The sequence below is a fragment of the Eutrigla gurnardus genome, assembly GCF_963514095.1.
Source record: "Eutrigla gurnardus genome assembly, chromosome: 8".
Taxonomy (NCBI): Eukaryota; Metazoa; Chordata; class Actinopteri; order Perciformes; family Triglidae; genus Eutrigla; species Eutrigla gurnardus.
In genome coordinates this window covers 15,027,829-15,046,050 of record NC_139922.1, presented here as the reverse complement: position 1 = coordinate 15,046,050, position 18,222 = coordinate 15,027,829, and the positions used below count along the sequence as shown (strand labels likewise).

The window sequence follows — 18,222 nt, the reverse complement described above, 5'->3', positions numbered from 1 at the left end:
TATTCTTCTACAATTGGGTTTTTTGTTTGTTTAGGAGGCACTAATGCAGATTCTTTATGTTTAGGCAAACTGACGACTCTGCAAGGATTACCCACACAAATGGAAATTGCTCCAATATCAAACCATGTATATTGGCTTGTTTTAAGTTATACAAATGTGTAGCCAACATCAATGCTATTTACATTTCTCATGTGCATAATAGTGAAAGCAGTCAAAATCTATGACCCATAGGATAGATGACATTTGCTTGTATTCATTGATGATGTGGTTCTGTGTTCAATAATGAGAAAAACACTGACAGCATTATACAGCACATTCCACTGTTCAAGAGAGACATTTCCCGCATTGCAGTATATCTGTGTGTTACATTATTGCCAAAACCATAAACAACAGGGGACACACTCAACATACTTTATCACATTTGCCACAACCACCCTGCGTACACTTTTGTTAGGGGGAAAAAACATGTTTTTGTGAAGTGAAAACGCCCACACACTTGGACAGAAGGCCAACACTAAGGACTCAGGGAAAAAATGGAAAAGAGTGGTGATGTTGGTAGCTCTGGCTTTCATCCATGATCAGCCCTTTTCTTTTTTTAAAGATGCATTAAATTAACGAACATATGGCTTGAATCCTAGAAAGCCACAGTGAGCTCTGCTGTAGCAAAACTGTTCACTGAGCGTGTTTCCCTCCCAACAGTGAAGCAAATGCAAAAACAGGATGCAGAAGGACAGGTACTCAGATCAGACAATGATTTAGCAGCTTTAGCTGCACACATGTAAGTAAGGCCTGAATGTTAAAATATTTTGATTGTTCATAAATTACAACTAATTCAGCAGTATGTTTTACAATTTGTAAAGTAGCTCATAAACTCAGTAGACTCACTCCTTCTGGCTGAGAGCCGTGTAGCTGAGCTCATACTGAGGGACATTGACGACTCAGATTTTAAACCTATTCCACAGTGAATATTTCAGTAGCTTAAGGAAATGAAAACACCTCACTGTGTAATCTACAGCTATACTTTATCTTCAGTAAAAAAAAAAAGAAAGAAAAGATGAAAAGCACATCTTCTTCTCTGCACGGATGACAGCAAGACACACAGCATGTAAAGTATCCTGAGCGCAGCATGAAGTGAAATCATACAGCACATGAGCATCCAGGTGTTTGACAGTACAAGCGGCAAATCCCTTTCATGGCACACAAGTTCAAAAATGAAATGGAAATCACAGTGCATAACTTAAATATCAGGAAAAACACAGGCACACTCACACACACACACTCTCTCTCTCTCTCTCTCTCTCTCTCTCTCTCTCTCTCTCTCTCTCTCTCTCTCTCTCTCTCTCTCTCTCTCTCTCTCTCTCTCTCACACACACACACACACACACACACACACACACACACTGCATCATCTATAATAGAACACATACCAGTAGTCAAGATTTACACTTTCAAAAGGGCAACATTTTGAGAAACACAACCACAAGTCTGTGGCTAGTACAAGATCCTTATTTGAGTTGTTTTCAATATTATTCATCCATGTGGTAGCTTAGCCTAGCACCTGAGATCATTTATTGTTTTTCCAGATGTTATTGGTAGTTTTCATTAAAGGAATAGTTCAACATTTTGGGAAATACACCGTTTCAGAGAGTTAAGATGAAGAAAGGGATACAACTCTTATATATGTCCAGTTAAATATGGAGCTGGAGACAGTTTCGCTTACTGTAAGACTTGAAACAGGCAGATTTTGTCACGTATCGACTGAACCAGGCTCTTTCTGTATGTTTCCAGGCTTTAAACTAATCTATGACAAACTAAAGCCTGCTGGCCTCAGCATCACATCTAACGGATAGACAAATAATAACTATTCCTTTAATGTGTAGTAGCGGTTTGGTTGTTAAGGGTCTGCTGGGTACACAGACACATGGATGAAAATTAAGTTCCCTTTAAAAGTTATTTTCTCATCTTTCAATAAATTGCAATTGTTACAATGCTTCCTGCCTGGCACTCTGGAGGCAAAACTGCACTTCAAGGCAATATTACACATCAATACAGCAATAAAACACAACATCTTTTTTAAAAATATCCTTCACGGCTTTCTACAAGTACTTCAGAGCAATCGAATTAAATAAAATACAATAGAATAAAAAAATAAGACACAATTGCAAGGCGGCAGTTGAAATGAGAGGAAATAAGACAGACCACCATCAGAGCCGTACAAAAGACTTGAGGTGAAACTGTGGCTATTATTGAACTCCGCGACTCAACGGCGTCGTCTAAAGTTCGTTTGCAGTTCGCTCTCCACTCCATGTCGCCTGTTAGATGAACTTCCAGTCTCTGATTCGGTTTCAGTGATTCATGACACTTTTTGCGTGTGCAGGTGGTTTTCAAGTAGCTATTTTAACACATAAAAAAAGAGCATGTTGGTCATTTTTTTGATGGTATATCCTGGAGTCAAAGGCATTCCCATGTTTGACGGGAGAAAGATAAATGCGATGAATTTCCTCCGTCGTGAAAATAGCTGCGTGTTGAGATTACACTATGATGATCTTTGGATACTTCCAGTTAGTCGTTATGTACCACGGACAGGCCGGCCGGACAAACGTGTTTTTCTTCCCTTTTGTCTCCATAAGTTAAAATCCATCATTTATGGTCTGTCCTCGTGTTTCCTTGGTGCAGCGTTCTTCACGGTCTATTATCTTTGGCCAAGGAGTGCATCATCCAGTTGATCTTCGTTTTCCAGCTTTCCCGCAGAGCTTCATTGAACTTCACTTTGAAATTCTTCAGTGCCTCTTCCTCTGATTTTCCCAAAGCTAAAGAGTCCTTTTTGAAAGAAAAACAAAAGAAAACATGTCAACATCAACATCATCATCATCATCATCACCGTCATCATCATTAGCATGGTCATCGTTGCATACCTTTAGATACTGGATGTCTTTGAAGGAAGTGAGCTCTGGCAGTCCTGCTGCCTTCATCATAGCAAAGAGGTTGACGAACAGCGTCCCGTTCCGACACAGGATCTTGTAGGCCCGCTCGCAGTACTCCCTGAACCTGACCACATGGCGCAATAATCAGTCATCGGTTATAAAAAGGGCAAACGGAATCCCAGGTCAGTGAACAGACAGATACAGAAACACCTTACCTCTCAAACTTCTCGCTGTTGTTGGTCCTTCCTTGTTGGATCACATGGACAAAGTCGTAAGTCAAGATAAAAGGCACACGCTCCCTGTTGATCCCCAGTTTACGCTTGAAGTTGCCCAAGAAATGTCCAAAGTCGATGTGGAACAACTGAGGAGGAAAAGGTGAAAAAACCCAATCAAGACTCAATAATACCTCATGAAGGATTTAAAAAAGTTTGTCTTGGAAGAATAATTGATGTTTTTTACCCCCAACATTTAGCAGTGACTGCAACATACTATATTATGAAGCAGAGCACTTATTGTCCCACCTCCCACATAGCTAGTCTCCCCCTTGTGGTAGACTAGTGTTGTAACGTGATGAAAACCATCCCACCTGGCCGGTTTCCCGGATCATGATGTTGTCGTTGTGACGATCTCCGATGCCCAGGACGTAAGTAGCTACACAGTAGCCAGCACAGGACAGGGTGAACTCTTCTATTGCTTGATCAAGTGTGTCTCTGGTGACGTACAAGAGCAGAGACATGAGGATACAGAGCACGGCTGGGTTTTTGTCCTCACAGTACGTTTTACACTTGGTGGTCATATAACCTGCACTCCTTCAACACACAACTACATCGTCATGAGGAATGTCCTCTCTGCTACATGTAACATTCACAGCAGGAGATCCTGTGGCCGGTTAATGATTGGCCCTCGTGTCCTCTCGCAGTCTAGACTTGCTCTGGGGGTTTCACTGCGTTAAGCTTTTTACTAATTTTCTCCGGTCCATTGCGGGCGCTGCAGCATTTGGAGCTAATTACCTCTCTGGTCTGTCGTGCGGTCAGCTGGGCCTGTCTTGTCAACGTGACGTACAAAGGCTCATTCATTACAATGAATGGTTCTCTCTCTCTTCCAGGAGCTTTTAGAATAGACAAGACCTTCAGACTGTCTGGCACCAAATCAAAATCTACTCTCACTTAATATCGCTAAACCTGCAGACGCCTGTGCACTTTGTGTTGGTCTGTCATGGCTTTAAAACACAATAAATACATGGAAGGGAACACTTCAAGGCGCTGGTGCAGACATCCAGAAGGCCTTTCTCAAAACATAACACTTCCATGCTGCCTTCGTAGATGGAAAAAAGTTTTTCTACTGTCAAGAAAAAACACCTTTTTATGCAGATTTTTGAAATATAAAACTAATATTCAGTGAAATATTGAAATGTTTACTGATAACTGCATTGAATTACACAAAGAAAAAAACAAAACTGTTAAAATGCTATTGGATATTAATTAGAATATTAAACCAGTCCCTACAATATTTGTTATTAGCCCCCCGCCCTTTATTTAGCATTTTCAAGCACTGTATAAAATAATAATAATGCTTTATAACACTCTATAATGTAATTATAAGCAGACTTTAGGGTATTTTGTGTGTCCTTATATACATTATTTGATTAATAAGTATTATAACCTCTTCATACAGTCATTTGATGTATTAAAATATTAAAGGGCATTTCTATATATACTCACTATGTTTATACATCAGCCTCTACTTGTGGGTGCCTCATGGACGTAACAATAGTTGTTGACAAATACATCAATCAACAGTTAAAATGCCCATCTACTTACACCAGCATTATAGACTATTTATGAATTGCTTCTATACTATAGAAATCATTTTTAAAAGGGGTTAGGATTAAAGTAAAGGTGTTACTGACCCTTGCCCTTATTATTTATAGTATTTTTTCACACATCTTGCAATGCACTTAGACACATCCTTGAGAATGCAGTAGTTAACAAGAAATCGTACTTTACCTTTTTATATATAACAAATAAGACATAACGTAAGTTGAGAGACTTCAGTGAAAATGAGATTGTGGAATCTTAATGGCCATTTCAAATTTGAACAAATCTTCATGAACAAGAAGTAGAAAATATGTTGTTCACACTACATACTAACAAAACCTGACTGGTATAACGGATGTATTTGGGACACAGCTTATGACCGAGCTGGCCTGGGAGCAGTTGGGGAATCCCGCCAAGACGAGTTTGCTGTTCCTGATAAACAATTTTAAACTGGATGGAGAGGTAAAACTCTGCAGATTGAACATTGTTCGTATAACGGACTCAGTGTCTGGTTCCCGGGGTTAAAGAAGGCCATCACTTCTAGAGATATCAACAGAGCATCAACACAGCAGAAGATGGCCAGGTTAGTAACCATCGCATCAACGTTGTTCATCACACTCACTCGGGATTCTTAGATTTGAGCCAGTTGAGCAGGGCATCCTTGTTGAAGGCAGCCGTGGCGGCGCTGTTGCTGTTGTTGCGCTGGATGTTGGCGATGGTGTCGGAGTTCTTTACGACCTCGATGAGCCCCATCTTGTTCCCGGTGGACAAGCAGCCATACGGGATCATCCTGTGAGCGTGAGGAGAGATGAATAGCGTCAGCGGAGCTCCTTGTGCAGAAGCATGGACAGCTGCTGCGAAACAGCTGCTGGCACTCTACCTGAGATCCAGGCCTTCTCTCTTCCATAGATTCTCCATGAGCTGGATCATCTGGAGGGTCAGCATGTCTTGTCGAAGATCTAAAGGTGATGAGTGAAAGAAGGTGGATGTTGATTTCATCGTTACAAAAGTATTTTGTCGTTTGACTTGGACATCCTTTTCCAAACCTGCAGTGTACGTTCTTCTTTCCAGAGCATTTTTATGTGCGACCATCCCTGCATTTTAATCCTTCTGTGTATTGGCCCAAACTAAACGGAGCTACAACTTCATTACGACTGTATGTTAACGCGTACTAATCATGTGTGGCCTTGAATTGTATCTCACCGTCTCCGTTCTTGAAGATGATGCCCACCATGTCTCCTTGGGTGCTGGGGTTGTACATCAGCCAGAGTGGTTTCATCTTGGAGTCCATAAACCTGCACTTGTCTGAACTGCAACGGGGCACACACACACACACACACACACACACACACACACACACACACACACACACACACACACACACACACACGATTATGTCCCCTGTGAGCCAGTGTAAGAAATGATGTCCAGGGCAAACAAGGTAAGAGCCAATATAATAAAAACAAGTGCACCATCGTCACCTGTAGGGCTTTTAGTGGTGAGGAAATAAGTGTAAGATGGCATATAGAAATGTAAAGTAGTCCACCGGTATTGCTATGACTTTATTTGTCAAGACGTATGTAAATGTTTTATTTTGTAATTCAGTAAACATAGAGAGGGAACAAACCGGCCCCTGAAAATCCAATTAAGGAGTAAAAAACAATGTAATTTGTCGTGTGTGTGTGTGTGTGTGTGTGTGTGTGTGTGTGTGTGTGTGTGTGTGTGTGTGTGTGTGGCACTAACCAGATCTCAGCGAGGAGGATGCTGGGGTTGAGTGGTGACAGCAGGTCTGACAGAGCCTCCAGGTAGGACTCCTGTCTGATACACAGCTTCAAGTCATCCGCTGTCATCTTCTGGGAGCCCGACTTGACGAAGTCGCTCAGGGCCTTCATTTTGCCCAGAGCCTCGTTCTGTGTGGGAGAGGCAAGGCGGAGATTCAGGACAAAAAACAAAAAAAAAACATAGTTTCGGAGCTTGACCTCGGAGTGTATCTGCGTGATGACGTTACCTGTTTGGTTAAAGGCTTGATGTGGTGGATGTTTCCCCTGCAGTAGGCCTCCAGAATCAGGCCAAAACGCAAACTCACAGACGCCACGTGAATCTCTGACCTACAATCAACACATATTCTCCTGTCAAAAAAAACAAACAAACAAAAACCGGCCAATATACACACTTGTGTTTTCTGCCGGGCTGCACCTCACCTGAGATGCCAAAACAGAAAATGTCCGATCCTCCAGTTGGACAGAGCCCTTTCTAGCAGGAAAGTGGTGAGGTCACAGTCGAGGTAGGACTCGTACTTCAGAACTTGGACCAACTGGATTAAGTACTGTAGCAGTTCATCATCGCTGTGTGCAGAGAAAAATGTTCTATGAATTATGACGCCGTTATATGTGTGATGCTATATGGAGTGAAAACGTGAACAGAAATGTGGGCGTACCTGAGCTTCCTGAGGCATCTGATCGTGAAAGAGCGGACTGCTGGGTCGGGAAAACTGTAGTCCAGGAGCTCCAGGGCGTGGATGGCCGGGAGGTCCCGCCAGTTCCTCAGTAAACTCACCATCTGAGAAGAGTCAAATGACCATTTTCCACCATATGCGTATACCTTTACTTTTTAGTATATATTTTTATGCTTTACGATCGTATTTTCTATTTGAGGTTACTGTGTGAAAACTGAAAAATAAGAATTTCATTGCTCAGTGTGAACTATGTTTCTACTGTGTGTGACAATAAAAAAAATCTTGAAAATTAAAACTTGAACACTCCTGACTGGTGATTCCCTGACTTTTACTTTATGACCAAATACCTGCAAAATTAACGACATTCCCATCATCCTCAGCTCTACATAAGTTACCACTAAATGGTGAAGGTTAACATTATACAGTATCTGTTAAACATGAAACATTTGGAAAAACTGCCCATTCATACCTGAACTACATCCTCGCGCCGACTCCACTTGGTGATGAGGAGAAGCTTGGACAGACTTTCATGGTAACAGTCACGCACTTCTCTGCGGAGCTTCCACAGGAGCTCCTTCTCGTCTTCGAAAAACTCGGTGGAGTTTTTGTTGTCCAGGATTTCTTTGAGTTTCATGTACTGCAGAGAGCAAAAACAACCCCCAAAACAAATTTGCAAAAGCGTGCCTTTAAATGTGTGATCAGTGGAAAATGTGAAATGTAAAAAGTCTCACCTCTTCTTTTGTGGCAATAGCCGATTCACCATTCTCCTCCACGTCGCTCACCTGAAAATAGACAAGGATTTTATGACTCTAATACAAGTAAAAATATTTCACTATGTATTCAAATACGAGCTTTTTGAGAATAAGTATACCTTGTCGAGTTGAGGGTAATACAGGGGATGAGGCCGAATGTTAGGGAAGCGAATGAGGAGCCCTGCGGCGCTGTCTATGTTGGGGTTCTTCTCAACTGTTCCCATTGGGTTCAAAAGCTCGCTTTTGTCATCTGTGGAAACAATTACCACACATCAAATGTCTGCAGATCACTCACACATCTCTAAAAGCGACAAGCAATTTCATGGAATAAAAACGTAGTCGTAATTGACGCGTTTCAACACCAACGGACAACTGTCATTTCCACATCTTAAAAAGGGCAGTCTTGTAGTGATTGCGCCGCATGTCATTGCCACGGTGGTGGAGGAGGCCGTTAACATGCAAAGTGTGTTTTTGAAGAGGAGGAAATGTAAGAGAAAAAAAGAAGGCGTGAAAGTACCAGGAACAGATGGCCACGTGGACAAGAGGAACTCCCCGGTCTTCAGCTGGTCCTTGTAGTCGAACACCATGGTGTTCACCCAGGCGATCGGACAGTCCTGAAGAGAGGGACGGGGAGGGTTAGCGTTGTTAAATAGCTTTGAAGACCATCTGCTAGATTTGACCATCAGATCAACAAAAAAAATATTATTTATCAAAATACATACAGTCATTTGTAGTCATTTGTCAAACGTGTTAAACACGTTAACAGACTTAGTTCTGCAACATTCAAAAAATATATCTAACATTGTTTAAAGAAAGGTATTGAATGATGTTCACTTGAATTCAAATTAAACAGCATTGAGAAAACTTAAATATTCAATGATATAAAAATGTTTAAAGATGATTCAAGGCAACTTTTACATCACAATCATCATGGTTAAATTATAAAGTGAAAGGAATAAAACATGAATTGCTTTCATGTGGTCTAAATCTGGAACGTCAAGCAGCAGAAGTGGAAATAAGGCGCAGCAAAAAAAAAGTTGATAGAGCAGCTAAAAAAGATAAACTGCTGTCTGTCTGCAGGACTTCAGTTCTGGGAAAAAGAAGAGAGAAGTAGCTCAGAAAGCAGAAGTGATCTCTTCAACACACCTGGGCACCGCGTTAGGGAGGAGCTCGTAAACATGTCGCCCAAAGCTTCACGCTTCATTACGAGAGAAGCTGAGAGCACAGTCGCAGGAAAAAGAGGAATCTATTGTTGTTCCCTGTTGTTAGAGTAAAATGAGTGGGTGCGTTCTCTCAGTGTCCTACTGCTGCTGTTGTACTTGCATGCATTAAACAGGATTTTAATAAAACAATAGGAAAGTACAACCTTAACCTCAGTGTGCCTCTATTGCTATATTACTATTATTACAAATAGTGGCCTGAAGTAGCATATTCCTTTTTATGTATGACTGTAATTAATGCTGCAACGACTAGCATTCTTATTCTTATTCTCTGAAAAATGTTTGCATTTGAAGGATTCGTTGAAATAACGATTGTGAGGATCCAAATAGTTTTAGCCTCTACTTTAACCCGAAATATATTTAGTGACGACGGCTGGTGAGAAGATGAATTTAGAATTCCTTATAAACGTTTGTAAATTCCTTCCTTCCTCGGAGCGATATGCAGATAAAAGCCCTGAAGCGGATGAAATGTTAACCGCAGCCCTTGCCACTGAACACACTTGCACAACACACACACACACCGGCTACACGCACTGCACAACACAGAGAGAGGAAGCAGATCTTGTTTGTGCTTGCTAACACCCCCCCCCCCCCCCCCCGCCTTAACACTCTCCTCCTCCATCACTGGAGTTGTACGTTGAGGAGACCTAAAATAAATGATGCGAGTTTCTGGCAAAGCTCACCGCCTTCTTATTCTTCTTCTTAGTGCCGCGGGGCTTCTTGGCTTTCTCAATGACTGCATAGAGCGCGAAGCACAGGCGGCTCATGCGAGGCAGGTCGGCCACGTTTATGTCAAACTCCAGCTTCTGATCCCACAGCGGCTCCGAGCACACAGTCACCTCCGAGGTCGTCACCACCTTGCAGAGGAGCTCGCTGCCGTGGAACAGACCGGCCTGCACCACAAGCTGGGGGGGAACACACACACACGCACACACACACACACACACACACACACACACACACACACACACACACACACACACAGTAGTGATTAGATGAAGGCACGCCATGTGGTTTGAATGCTGAAGTGAAGTTTGAGTGAGGGAGATTGTGTTGTGGAAGATTTACAGCCGTCGAGAGATGATTCAGAGTTTCCTGTGTAACTCAGGCGATGAGTCAAAGGGTCCACACATTCATAACGTGAGTTCGTCGCCTTTTCTTAATGCTACACAGACTCCATCCAAAATGACAAACAATCACCCTGGAGTCAAAATTCAAGATCGTACCGGCCATTAAGCTCCCACTTTTTTTTTTCTTCATTTTTTTGTTGCCAAATCAAGATATTCTAAATCTATATTTACTAAATATATACTAGTGGCTATTCTCTCCCGCCCCGGGGCGCGTTTTCAAACCTCTGCCTGCCAACTGCAGACATGACTGATAATTATGTCACAGGACAAATTTGCCATGAGTCATGATGGTGCTCTGAGGCAGCAGGCGGAAGTGCACTCGCACTTAATAACCCCTCTAAACAGTAACATAGTTAGTTATGAAACCGAATCACAAACGCAGACACACATTAACAGACTAGCCTACTTCAAAAATTGTCAAATGGGGATGAGGAAATACAGGGAACTGACAGAAGAAGTGAAGATGGAGTATGGCTGGATATCTGGACGTGCTCGTTTACAGGGAGATAGCCTTGAACAAACATTTTAACAAACACCGCACTTGGATTGGGCCGTCTGCACTAGTAACAAAATGACTGCATCGCGTTTAAAAACAAGAAGTGCATTGAAAGCGAGAGAGCCAGAGACAGCATGCAGTCTTTTTTCTTAGAATCTAGGCCTCAGAATGAGATGTCAAAAGCAGATTGGCCCTCCCCACTTCCTGTTTTCAAGTTTCAACCAACCGCCTTGATGAATTATGGGAAACGTGCGGTCTGCACCATGTGATCCCTTGTCATTTACATGTCAACCTCGCTCTTCCTACAACTGAAATTGTCAGAGATATTGGTAAACAAGTGGATGCCACATTTCATTGAGCGACGAAGCCGCGCGGCGAAGCCACACCGACCTTCATCCCCTCGTCGGCGTTGACCCGGCTGCCCTGCAGCAGGTGGATGTAGAACGGCTCGTTGATGGACCACAGAGAGGAGGTGTTCTGCTGTGGAAGGGAGAGAGGGTTTCATTTTAATCCGACGTTCTTCACCTTCAAAATCAGCACCTTCCACCGCCATGAGAGCGTTGCTACAATTTCCTGTTTGGCAACACGTCAAACGACAGATACACAACAACGTACAAATAAAAAGTTTTAAAAAAAGGGGAACAAACTGGAAGAAACTGATAAACAGTCCTTAAGTTACTTCGATTCACTCTGAAAAACATTTTCTAATCTAATCAACAGTGCACACATGAATAATTCTTAACTGGTTCACTGCTTGCTCATATGGCCCTTGCTCTGTTACCTTTTTATGTTCCTTATTGAAAGTTGCTTGTATTTCTCTGTCTTCTTTTCCCATTTTTGTTGCTTTTTTCTCCCTATCTTTGTCTGGTCTTTCCTTTTTCCATTCTTGTTATTTTAATTGCCCTATCTCTTCAAAGCTGCCTATGGACAAGTGTGGCAAATTAGCACATGTGCTAAAACGCTTAACAATGCATCTGGTCTGTCCAATGTAATTGCTATGTCCATATGAAATAAACATTAAAATAAATAAAAACGTTACATTTTTTCTCCCAAATGTCATAGATAAAAGCTTAAAAACACAATTCATCCATTTCAAAGAGGCTAATGTGTGCTTTATGTTAAACTAGAGTGAATGCCAGCAAAGGAGCCAAGTGTAAATTATCAACATGGTTCCACGGCATGTTTTTCAAACGTGCCAAAGTCCGGTTGAGGAACAACTGTGATGACGAGAGAGGAAGGACGAGCGGCTGCTCTGTTAATGAAAGAAAACATTCGTCCGCTGAACTCTTACCTTCTTCAGGGGCAGCGGAGGAGGTCTGGACAGGGAGCGACTCTTGTACATCTGGCTGCACATCCTGCCCTGCTCCTCCTGGTATTTGCGGATGGTGGAGTGGTGCACCACGGTTAAATATGGGTTTTGGCCATTTCTCAAACACGAGAATATGTACTGCAAAAGAAGGTAGACAACAGGAGGGGGACAGAAGGAGAGGTTTTGTTATTTGGTAACGCCATCCGTCATGTCAGTGGTCTGATAACGCTGGTTAACTCCTGGAGGCGGTTCATTTGCTGTAGGTTAATGCAACCAAAATCTCATTATGTGTGGACGGATGCAGCTCCTTTCTGCGGGGCAGCCAGATAGATATGAGTCACGGCTGCGGGTAGCTGGAGTTTCAAAGTCAACACTGGAGTCTCCTGCCACCACAACCTTGACTCACCCCGCTCCTGATCTGACAGGCAGTCTCGGCTACAGGGCAAAGCATTTTTAAACAAATATTTGGTATGGTAATTAAAGAAATGACACAAGAATGTCTGCAGTGCACGGAACGTTCTAAGGTCATGTCAAAAGGTGCCGTTGTATCCTCTCAAATCGTCAGCTCTTGGTGACTCATGGCAAAAGAAAGTGATTGTTGTAAAAATGCACGCGAGAGCCTTTGACGCAAAGAGGAAATTGATTTTATGATGCGATTAGAATTCAGTTTTTTGCTCATCGTAGTAATCGCTGTATGGAATCATCAAAACACCATCACAGCTAAAAAATAAATCATGCTTCTCTGCATCAGGGCCTAAAGGTTTGTGAGGGTAGAGGGTGAAATTAAAGCATAAAAAAATAAAAATATCACAGAGGAAAACTGGCTTCAGTCTGAATGAGAACTAGTGAGAAAATGAGAAATGAGAAAAAGTAAATAAAATGGGCAAAACAATAAAAATCCGCTGCGGCCACAATCACTCACTTTGAACTGGCACATGGGATGTTTCCCGTAGATGAACTCCCACCTCCCGTTGACCTGCAAGGTGTAGTCCTCGGGATCCTCTCGCAGTGAGCGGAAGACGGTGGCCCTCTTCTTCAGCGCGCTCTTCATCAGAGCCACGGGGAAGTCCTGAGGGTCCTGCTGCACCATGAAGCTCTCCGCCAGCTTTCAGAGAAAATCACACACAGAAATATACAGCTTTAATGTCGATGGAGGTCGTCCCCGAATGACGCTACGAATTGTCTCGACAACCTTCACAAACTACAACAGCGGCTCGACTCACATCACAAGCCTCGAACTTGACATTGATGAAAATCTTCTTGACGCTTTTGGACTTGGCGACCCCCGCCGTCAGAGAGCTGCATGGCTCCAGTTCACACGGGAAGCTGTACTTCATCCACTGCTGCCATGGCAACATCTGCCGCTCCTGAGCCCTCTCCTCGCAAAACGCACGCATCTTCGTCCGAAACTCATTCACTTCGTGGTTCTTCTGGGTCTCGAACTCCTGCAGACCTGAACAAAATCACCATGGCGACGTGAGCGGATACAAGCAAGGCAGCAACACCTCCGACCCCCACAAAAAAACCCTTCTATACGGAAGCTCTATGGCATGAGGATGCTGCTGACCTTTGCCAATTAACAGGCTGATTTGGGTGTTGGTGATTTTCTCGACGCGGTCGCCTTCCCTCGCCACCAGCCTCAGGACGCACATGAAGGGCCGCACGTCGTTGATGCGCCTCGATTCTTCCTCCAGCTCCTCCCTCTCCGCGGTCTGGTTGATGCAGGTGAAGACGTACGCGTTGGGGTCGCCCAGCCCACTGAACAGGGCCTCGCCGCTGGCGTTTTTCCAAACCATCTGAAACAAGAGACGCCGGCAATGCGTGAGGCTGAGAGAGTGGCGTTTTTGACCACTCTCAAAAGTGGTTTGGGGGGGGGGGGAAGCGACTCAAAAATACATCCTCATTAATATTTTCATATGTCAACTAAATGCTGTTAAAGAATAACAGATGAGCCACCACTCAAAATGTGAAAAACAATGAACCTGGCAGTTTTTAAAAGAACTCCTTGAGAAGACATTTAATCTCTTAACCATCTTAACAGCTTCCAGGAGCATCATTACTTTACATAGCTAAATCAAACAGCCTGTTGGCATAGAAACTGGCACATTCCCGTTTAACGGCGTGAATGAGCCTCAGCAGAGAGCTGGCCGTGTTTACTGAGGAGGAAATCTGTGGCTCCCTCTCTTAATAGTTGCATCAGAACTTCAAGATGAATCAAAGGCACAAGAGAGCATTGTTTGGAGCATGTTTTAATTACTTTAATGTCTCCAGTCAACCAATTTGCTTAAAAGCATATTGAGCAAATATTGTAAATGTAAACAACAGTATTTTGCAGCTGTGGTCACCAGCAATGTTTACTGCAGTCTATCAATCGTATCTTCAAGAAACAGCGTTGTTTTCTAACATAAAATTCAATGCTGATGACATAAAACACTGTGTGTCGTGGCAGAAAAATACATATATTCCACCAGATTTTCTCTAAAAGCTGAAAATGACTTACTTTTTTGATGGTTTCTATGGTGTCATTTGGAGACACGGGGAATTTGAGGAAGATCCCCGTCGGCAGCAGGAAGTCCATCACTATCTCTTGGTCCCCCTCCTTCTCCCACTCCTCCTGCATCCCATACTTCCCTGGGGGCATGGTGACGGTCTTTCATTTACCGTCAGCTCCTCTGCTGCTCACCGGAACACGAGCCGGCTGTCCACGCTGAGAAAACACAGCCTTGGGTTAATATGTCTCACCATTAATGTGTGTTACGGTGCTGCCTATCTTCAAAATGTTGTTCAGTGGGATCAGAAAGCACATGTAGAGTGTGTCTGACATGAATGAAAGAGTGATGATGAACCAGCTTGTAGTTGAAGGACCTTGTTTGCACCAAATCCCTCCCTCCAACTTAATGTTTGTATTAGAAGATTTAAAAAAAAGGTTAACAGAGGCAATAATGAGATGTTTTTGGAGTGCTGCTATTAGTTTATAATCTGCAGTTTAATACTTTGCATGCAGACTCGGTTCACACATCCCCGCCTTCACACACTGAATGGCACACAGGGGCCAAATAAGGTGAAACACCCTAAATAAGAAACCTCAATCCACTGAATGAAACCAATGTGACACCCTGCTTCCTGCACATACTCAGAGAGAACACACTGTGTTTTAAGTGTCATTTTTAAATAAAGTTATTCTACACTCTTGATTTTGGAAAGAGGAAACTTGCCCTTACGTGAGCTGCGTTTAAAACATCCACATCATGTACAGATCTCAGCATAAGAAACATCTCTAAACTCAGTGAGAGACAGACAACAGACACAACGTGATATATGGGCTGTTGGACTGGAACTCGTCCAACGTGCCAACCTGTGCGCAGATACTCGCCTGTCGGGTCTACCGGCCGGTCATGGCATCTCTCCCTGGCTTTATTCCGGCGAAGATGGAGGCGGTGACATCGCGGCTCGCTCGGGCCGGCTGCGGGCTGCGGGCTGCGGGACGCGGATCCGTCCCGTGGAGGTGAGGTGAATCCGGCTCAGACGAGACGAGGCGCCCCGGACTCCGCTCCCGTGAAGCGGCGAAGTGTTTCCTCTGCGTCGGTCAAGTGCGCCGTCATTCATGCGGCGGCGGTGTTGACGCGCGGAGCCGGACTGAGCGGCTGCGCTCTGCCAGTCCGGGTCTAGGGACCGTCCACCAAAACTTGAGTTCAAGCGAAGAGAAAGTACCTCTCTCTCTCTCTCTCTCTCTCTCTCTCTCTCTCTCTCTCTCTCTCTCTCTCTCTCTTCTCTCTCTCTCTCTGTCTCTCTGTCTGTCTGTCTCTCTCTCCCCCCCCCCTTTCTCTCTCTCTCTCTCTCTCTCTCCCCCCCTTTCTCTCTCTCTCTCTCTCTCTCTCTCTCTCTCTCTCTCTCTCTCTCTCTCGCTCTCTCTCCCCCCCTTTCTCTCTCTCTCTCTCTCTCTCTCTCTCTCTCTCTCTCTCCCCCCTCTCTCTCTTTCTCTCCCCCCCCCCCCTCTCTCTCTCCGCCCCCATCTCCTGTTTTCCCTGAAACAATTGCGCATTTAATGATTGCTTAATTGACAAAAAGTGAACTACTTGGATGATTTTTATTTATATATATATATATATATATATATATATATATATATATGTTTGCCATTTACAACCTTTCAAGTGAACATGAGCATCTAATTCTTTTAAGCTATTTTTTTTTAAATGTATTCCTCATTTCCTCACAACGTTCAACAAAAAACAACTCATCTACTACTCATCAACTGTCTTTACATGGTAGTTAACTGGATAGTGGTGGAGGAAGTTCAGTTCATCCTGTGAGTAAAAAAAAAAAAAAACACCATAGGAAAGGTGCAGAAGGATTTAATGCAGAAAAATGCTCCATATTATCAATTATATCATGCATTTTTTAAATTATTATTATTACTGACTCATTTCTAAGTACTGCCGTCTTTGGTGGTGGAACATTTTTTAAATCTATTTTATAGCTCACAAACAGATCTAATAATTCACATTTTATTGGTGGAAATGCTTTAAAGCATTTCCAACCTATGTTATCCTAATCTTTATTATTTTTTTTTTTATTATTCTTCTTCCGTACCTTTTTTGGTCGTCTCTAACTTCTGCATACTTTCAGCTACAAAAACCATTCAACTATCAAAATGTTCAGCTTTTTCAGCTCTTTTATGCTCACCTTCAACCTTTTTTCTACCTTTCATACTTTTTCATATATTCAGCCTTTTCCATATTTTTTTTTCAATGCATTCCTATGGAGATCAGCCTGAAAACCTCTTTAACATCCTCCTCTTTGAACTCCGACTTCTTTCACATACTTCCACCTACAGACTCCATTTAAACTTTAAACAACCTACAAGATTCTGAACTATTCAATTCATATTCAGTTTTTTGATATCTTTTACAGTTTTTCTATAATCACAGTTTATGTTTTATGTTTTTTTCAGACCTGATCAGAGTTTACAATGGGTGTGTATTGCGCCTGCTAGAGTGCGTGACATCATCGTTAGAGTGTGAGAGCTGCTCGTCATACTTCAGCTTTTTTTTCTTTCCAAACTCCTCCTGGCCACAAACTTCACGTTACAGACGTGATATTTTCCAATTTTGTAGACAAACTTGTCCTGTCTCTATCAATGTGATCAAAAACTCTGTGACAGTTACAGAATTTGAACTAGCAACCTCTAAGTGCGGCCAAGTCTCTTTTTTTCCTCATCCACTCTAATGTTAATTGAGAAGCAGATTTTCAAAGAAACCTGATATGAACAGCATTTTCTAACTCGCCCTAGCGTCCACATTTCTGAGACTAGGAAAAAATAAAAGTGATCAGTGTCTTCAGCAGAGTCTTGTGGCGCTAACGGTGCGAAAATTTTGGCAATACGACTTTCGGTGTGAGCGTGAGAAGCTTTTGTTCGGACCGTCCGAAATGGAGGAAAAGAGACAGGCTCTTGACAGTTACACAGGCGCGTAGATGGCTTTGATCTCTGTGGCTTTGATCTTTAGAAGTGACAGCAGGTGTGCTCTGATTGGCGGACAGGAGCGGCAGACAGGAGCAGTCAGTGGGATTTGTAGTTTTTTTTGTCAAACATCTTCTGCTTAAACATACTTTCACCTAGAAACTCCATTTAAACTTTAAAATGTATACACAAGTCTGTCTATCTCTCTCTGTCTCACTCTCTGTCTGTCTGACTAATACTACTACTACTTCTACTACTAGCCTACTACTGATACTACGTCCACTGCTCGTACTTGTACTAGTACTACTACTACTGCTACTACTAGCCTACTACTGATACTATGTCCACTACTTGTAATAGTACTACTACTAATACTACTACTACTAGCCTACTACTGATACTACCTCCACTACTTGTAGTAGTACTAGTACTACTACTACTACTACTACTTCTTCTACTAGCCTACTACTGATACTACTTCTAATACTTCTACTACTAGCCTACTACTGATACTTCCTCCACTACTTGTAGTAGTACTACTACTACTACTACTACTTCTTCTACTACTGATACTACGTCCACTACTTGAACTTGTACTAGTACTACTACTGATACTACTAGCCTACTACTGATACTACCTCCACTACTTGTAATAGTA

The 18,222-nt window shown here is 42.8% G+C and overlaps 1 protein-coding gene across 3 annotated transcripts; it reads right to left on the bottom strand.

Annotated features, from left to right (window-relative positions):
* Positions 1-231: 231 nt before the first annotated feature.
* Positions 232-15,813, bottom strand: pik3cd (phosphatidylinositol-4,5-bisphosphate 3-kinase, catalytic subunit delta). 3 transcript variants are annotated; one of them, XM_084014753.1, is made up of 23 exons: positions 15,477-15,813; positions 14,604-14,810; positions 13,671-13,899; positions 13,327-13,556; positions 13,026-13,208; positions 12,086-12,241; positions 11,185-11,271; positions 9,852-10,073; positions 8,466-8,562; positions 8,068-8,198; positions 7,928-7,978; positions 7,666-7,833; positions 7,179-7,300; positions 6,943-7,086; positions 6,750-6,849; positions 6,485-6,651; positions 5,945-6,051; positions 5,622-5,700; positions 5,364-5,531; positions 3,511-3,634; positions 3,140-3,285; positions 2,916-3,048; positions 232-2,820 (listed from the first exon to the last, which is right to left on the bottom strand). In XM_084014753.1, the coding sequence occupies exons 2-23, from the start codon at positions 14,742-14,744 to the stop codon at positions 2,683-2,685; spliced, it is 3,123 nt and encodes a 1,040-aa protein (XP_083870879.1). In that variant the 5' UTR covers positions 14,745-14,810; positions 15,477-15,813; the 3' UTR covers positions 232-2,682. The 3 variants fall into 3 exon arrangements, with proteins under 3 accessions (XP_083870879.1, XP_083870877.1, XP_083870878.1); XM_084014751.1 differs by having other exon boundaries at positions 11,185-11,274; positions 15,477-15,812; XM_084014752.1 differs by having other exon boundaries at positions 11,185-11,274; positions 14,604-14,801; positions 15,477-15,812.
* Positions 15,814-18,222: the final 2,409 nt, after the last annotated feature.

What these genes read in the sequence shown, in the direction of transcription:
- pik3cd (XM_084014751.1), bottom strand. Translation starts at nt 14,744, where the DNA reads ATGCCCCCAGGGAAGTATGGGATGCAGGAGGAGTGGGAGAAGGAGGGG. An exon ending in CTCCGCTGCCCCTGAAGAAG is followed by an intron (nt 11,275 to 12,085) that starts GTAAGAGTTCAG and finishes TCCCTTCCACAG; the next exon opens with CAGAACACCTCCTCTCTGTG. An exon ending in AAGACATCCAGTATCTAAAG is followed by an intron (nt 2,821 to 2,915) that starts GTATGCAACGAT and finishes TCTTTCAAAAAG; the next exon opens with GACTCTTTAGCTTTGGGAAA.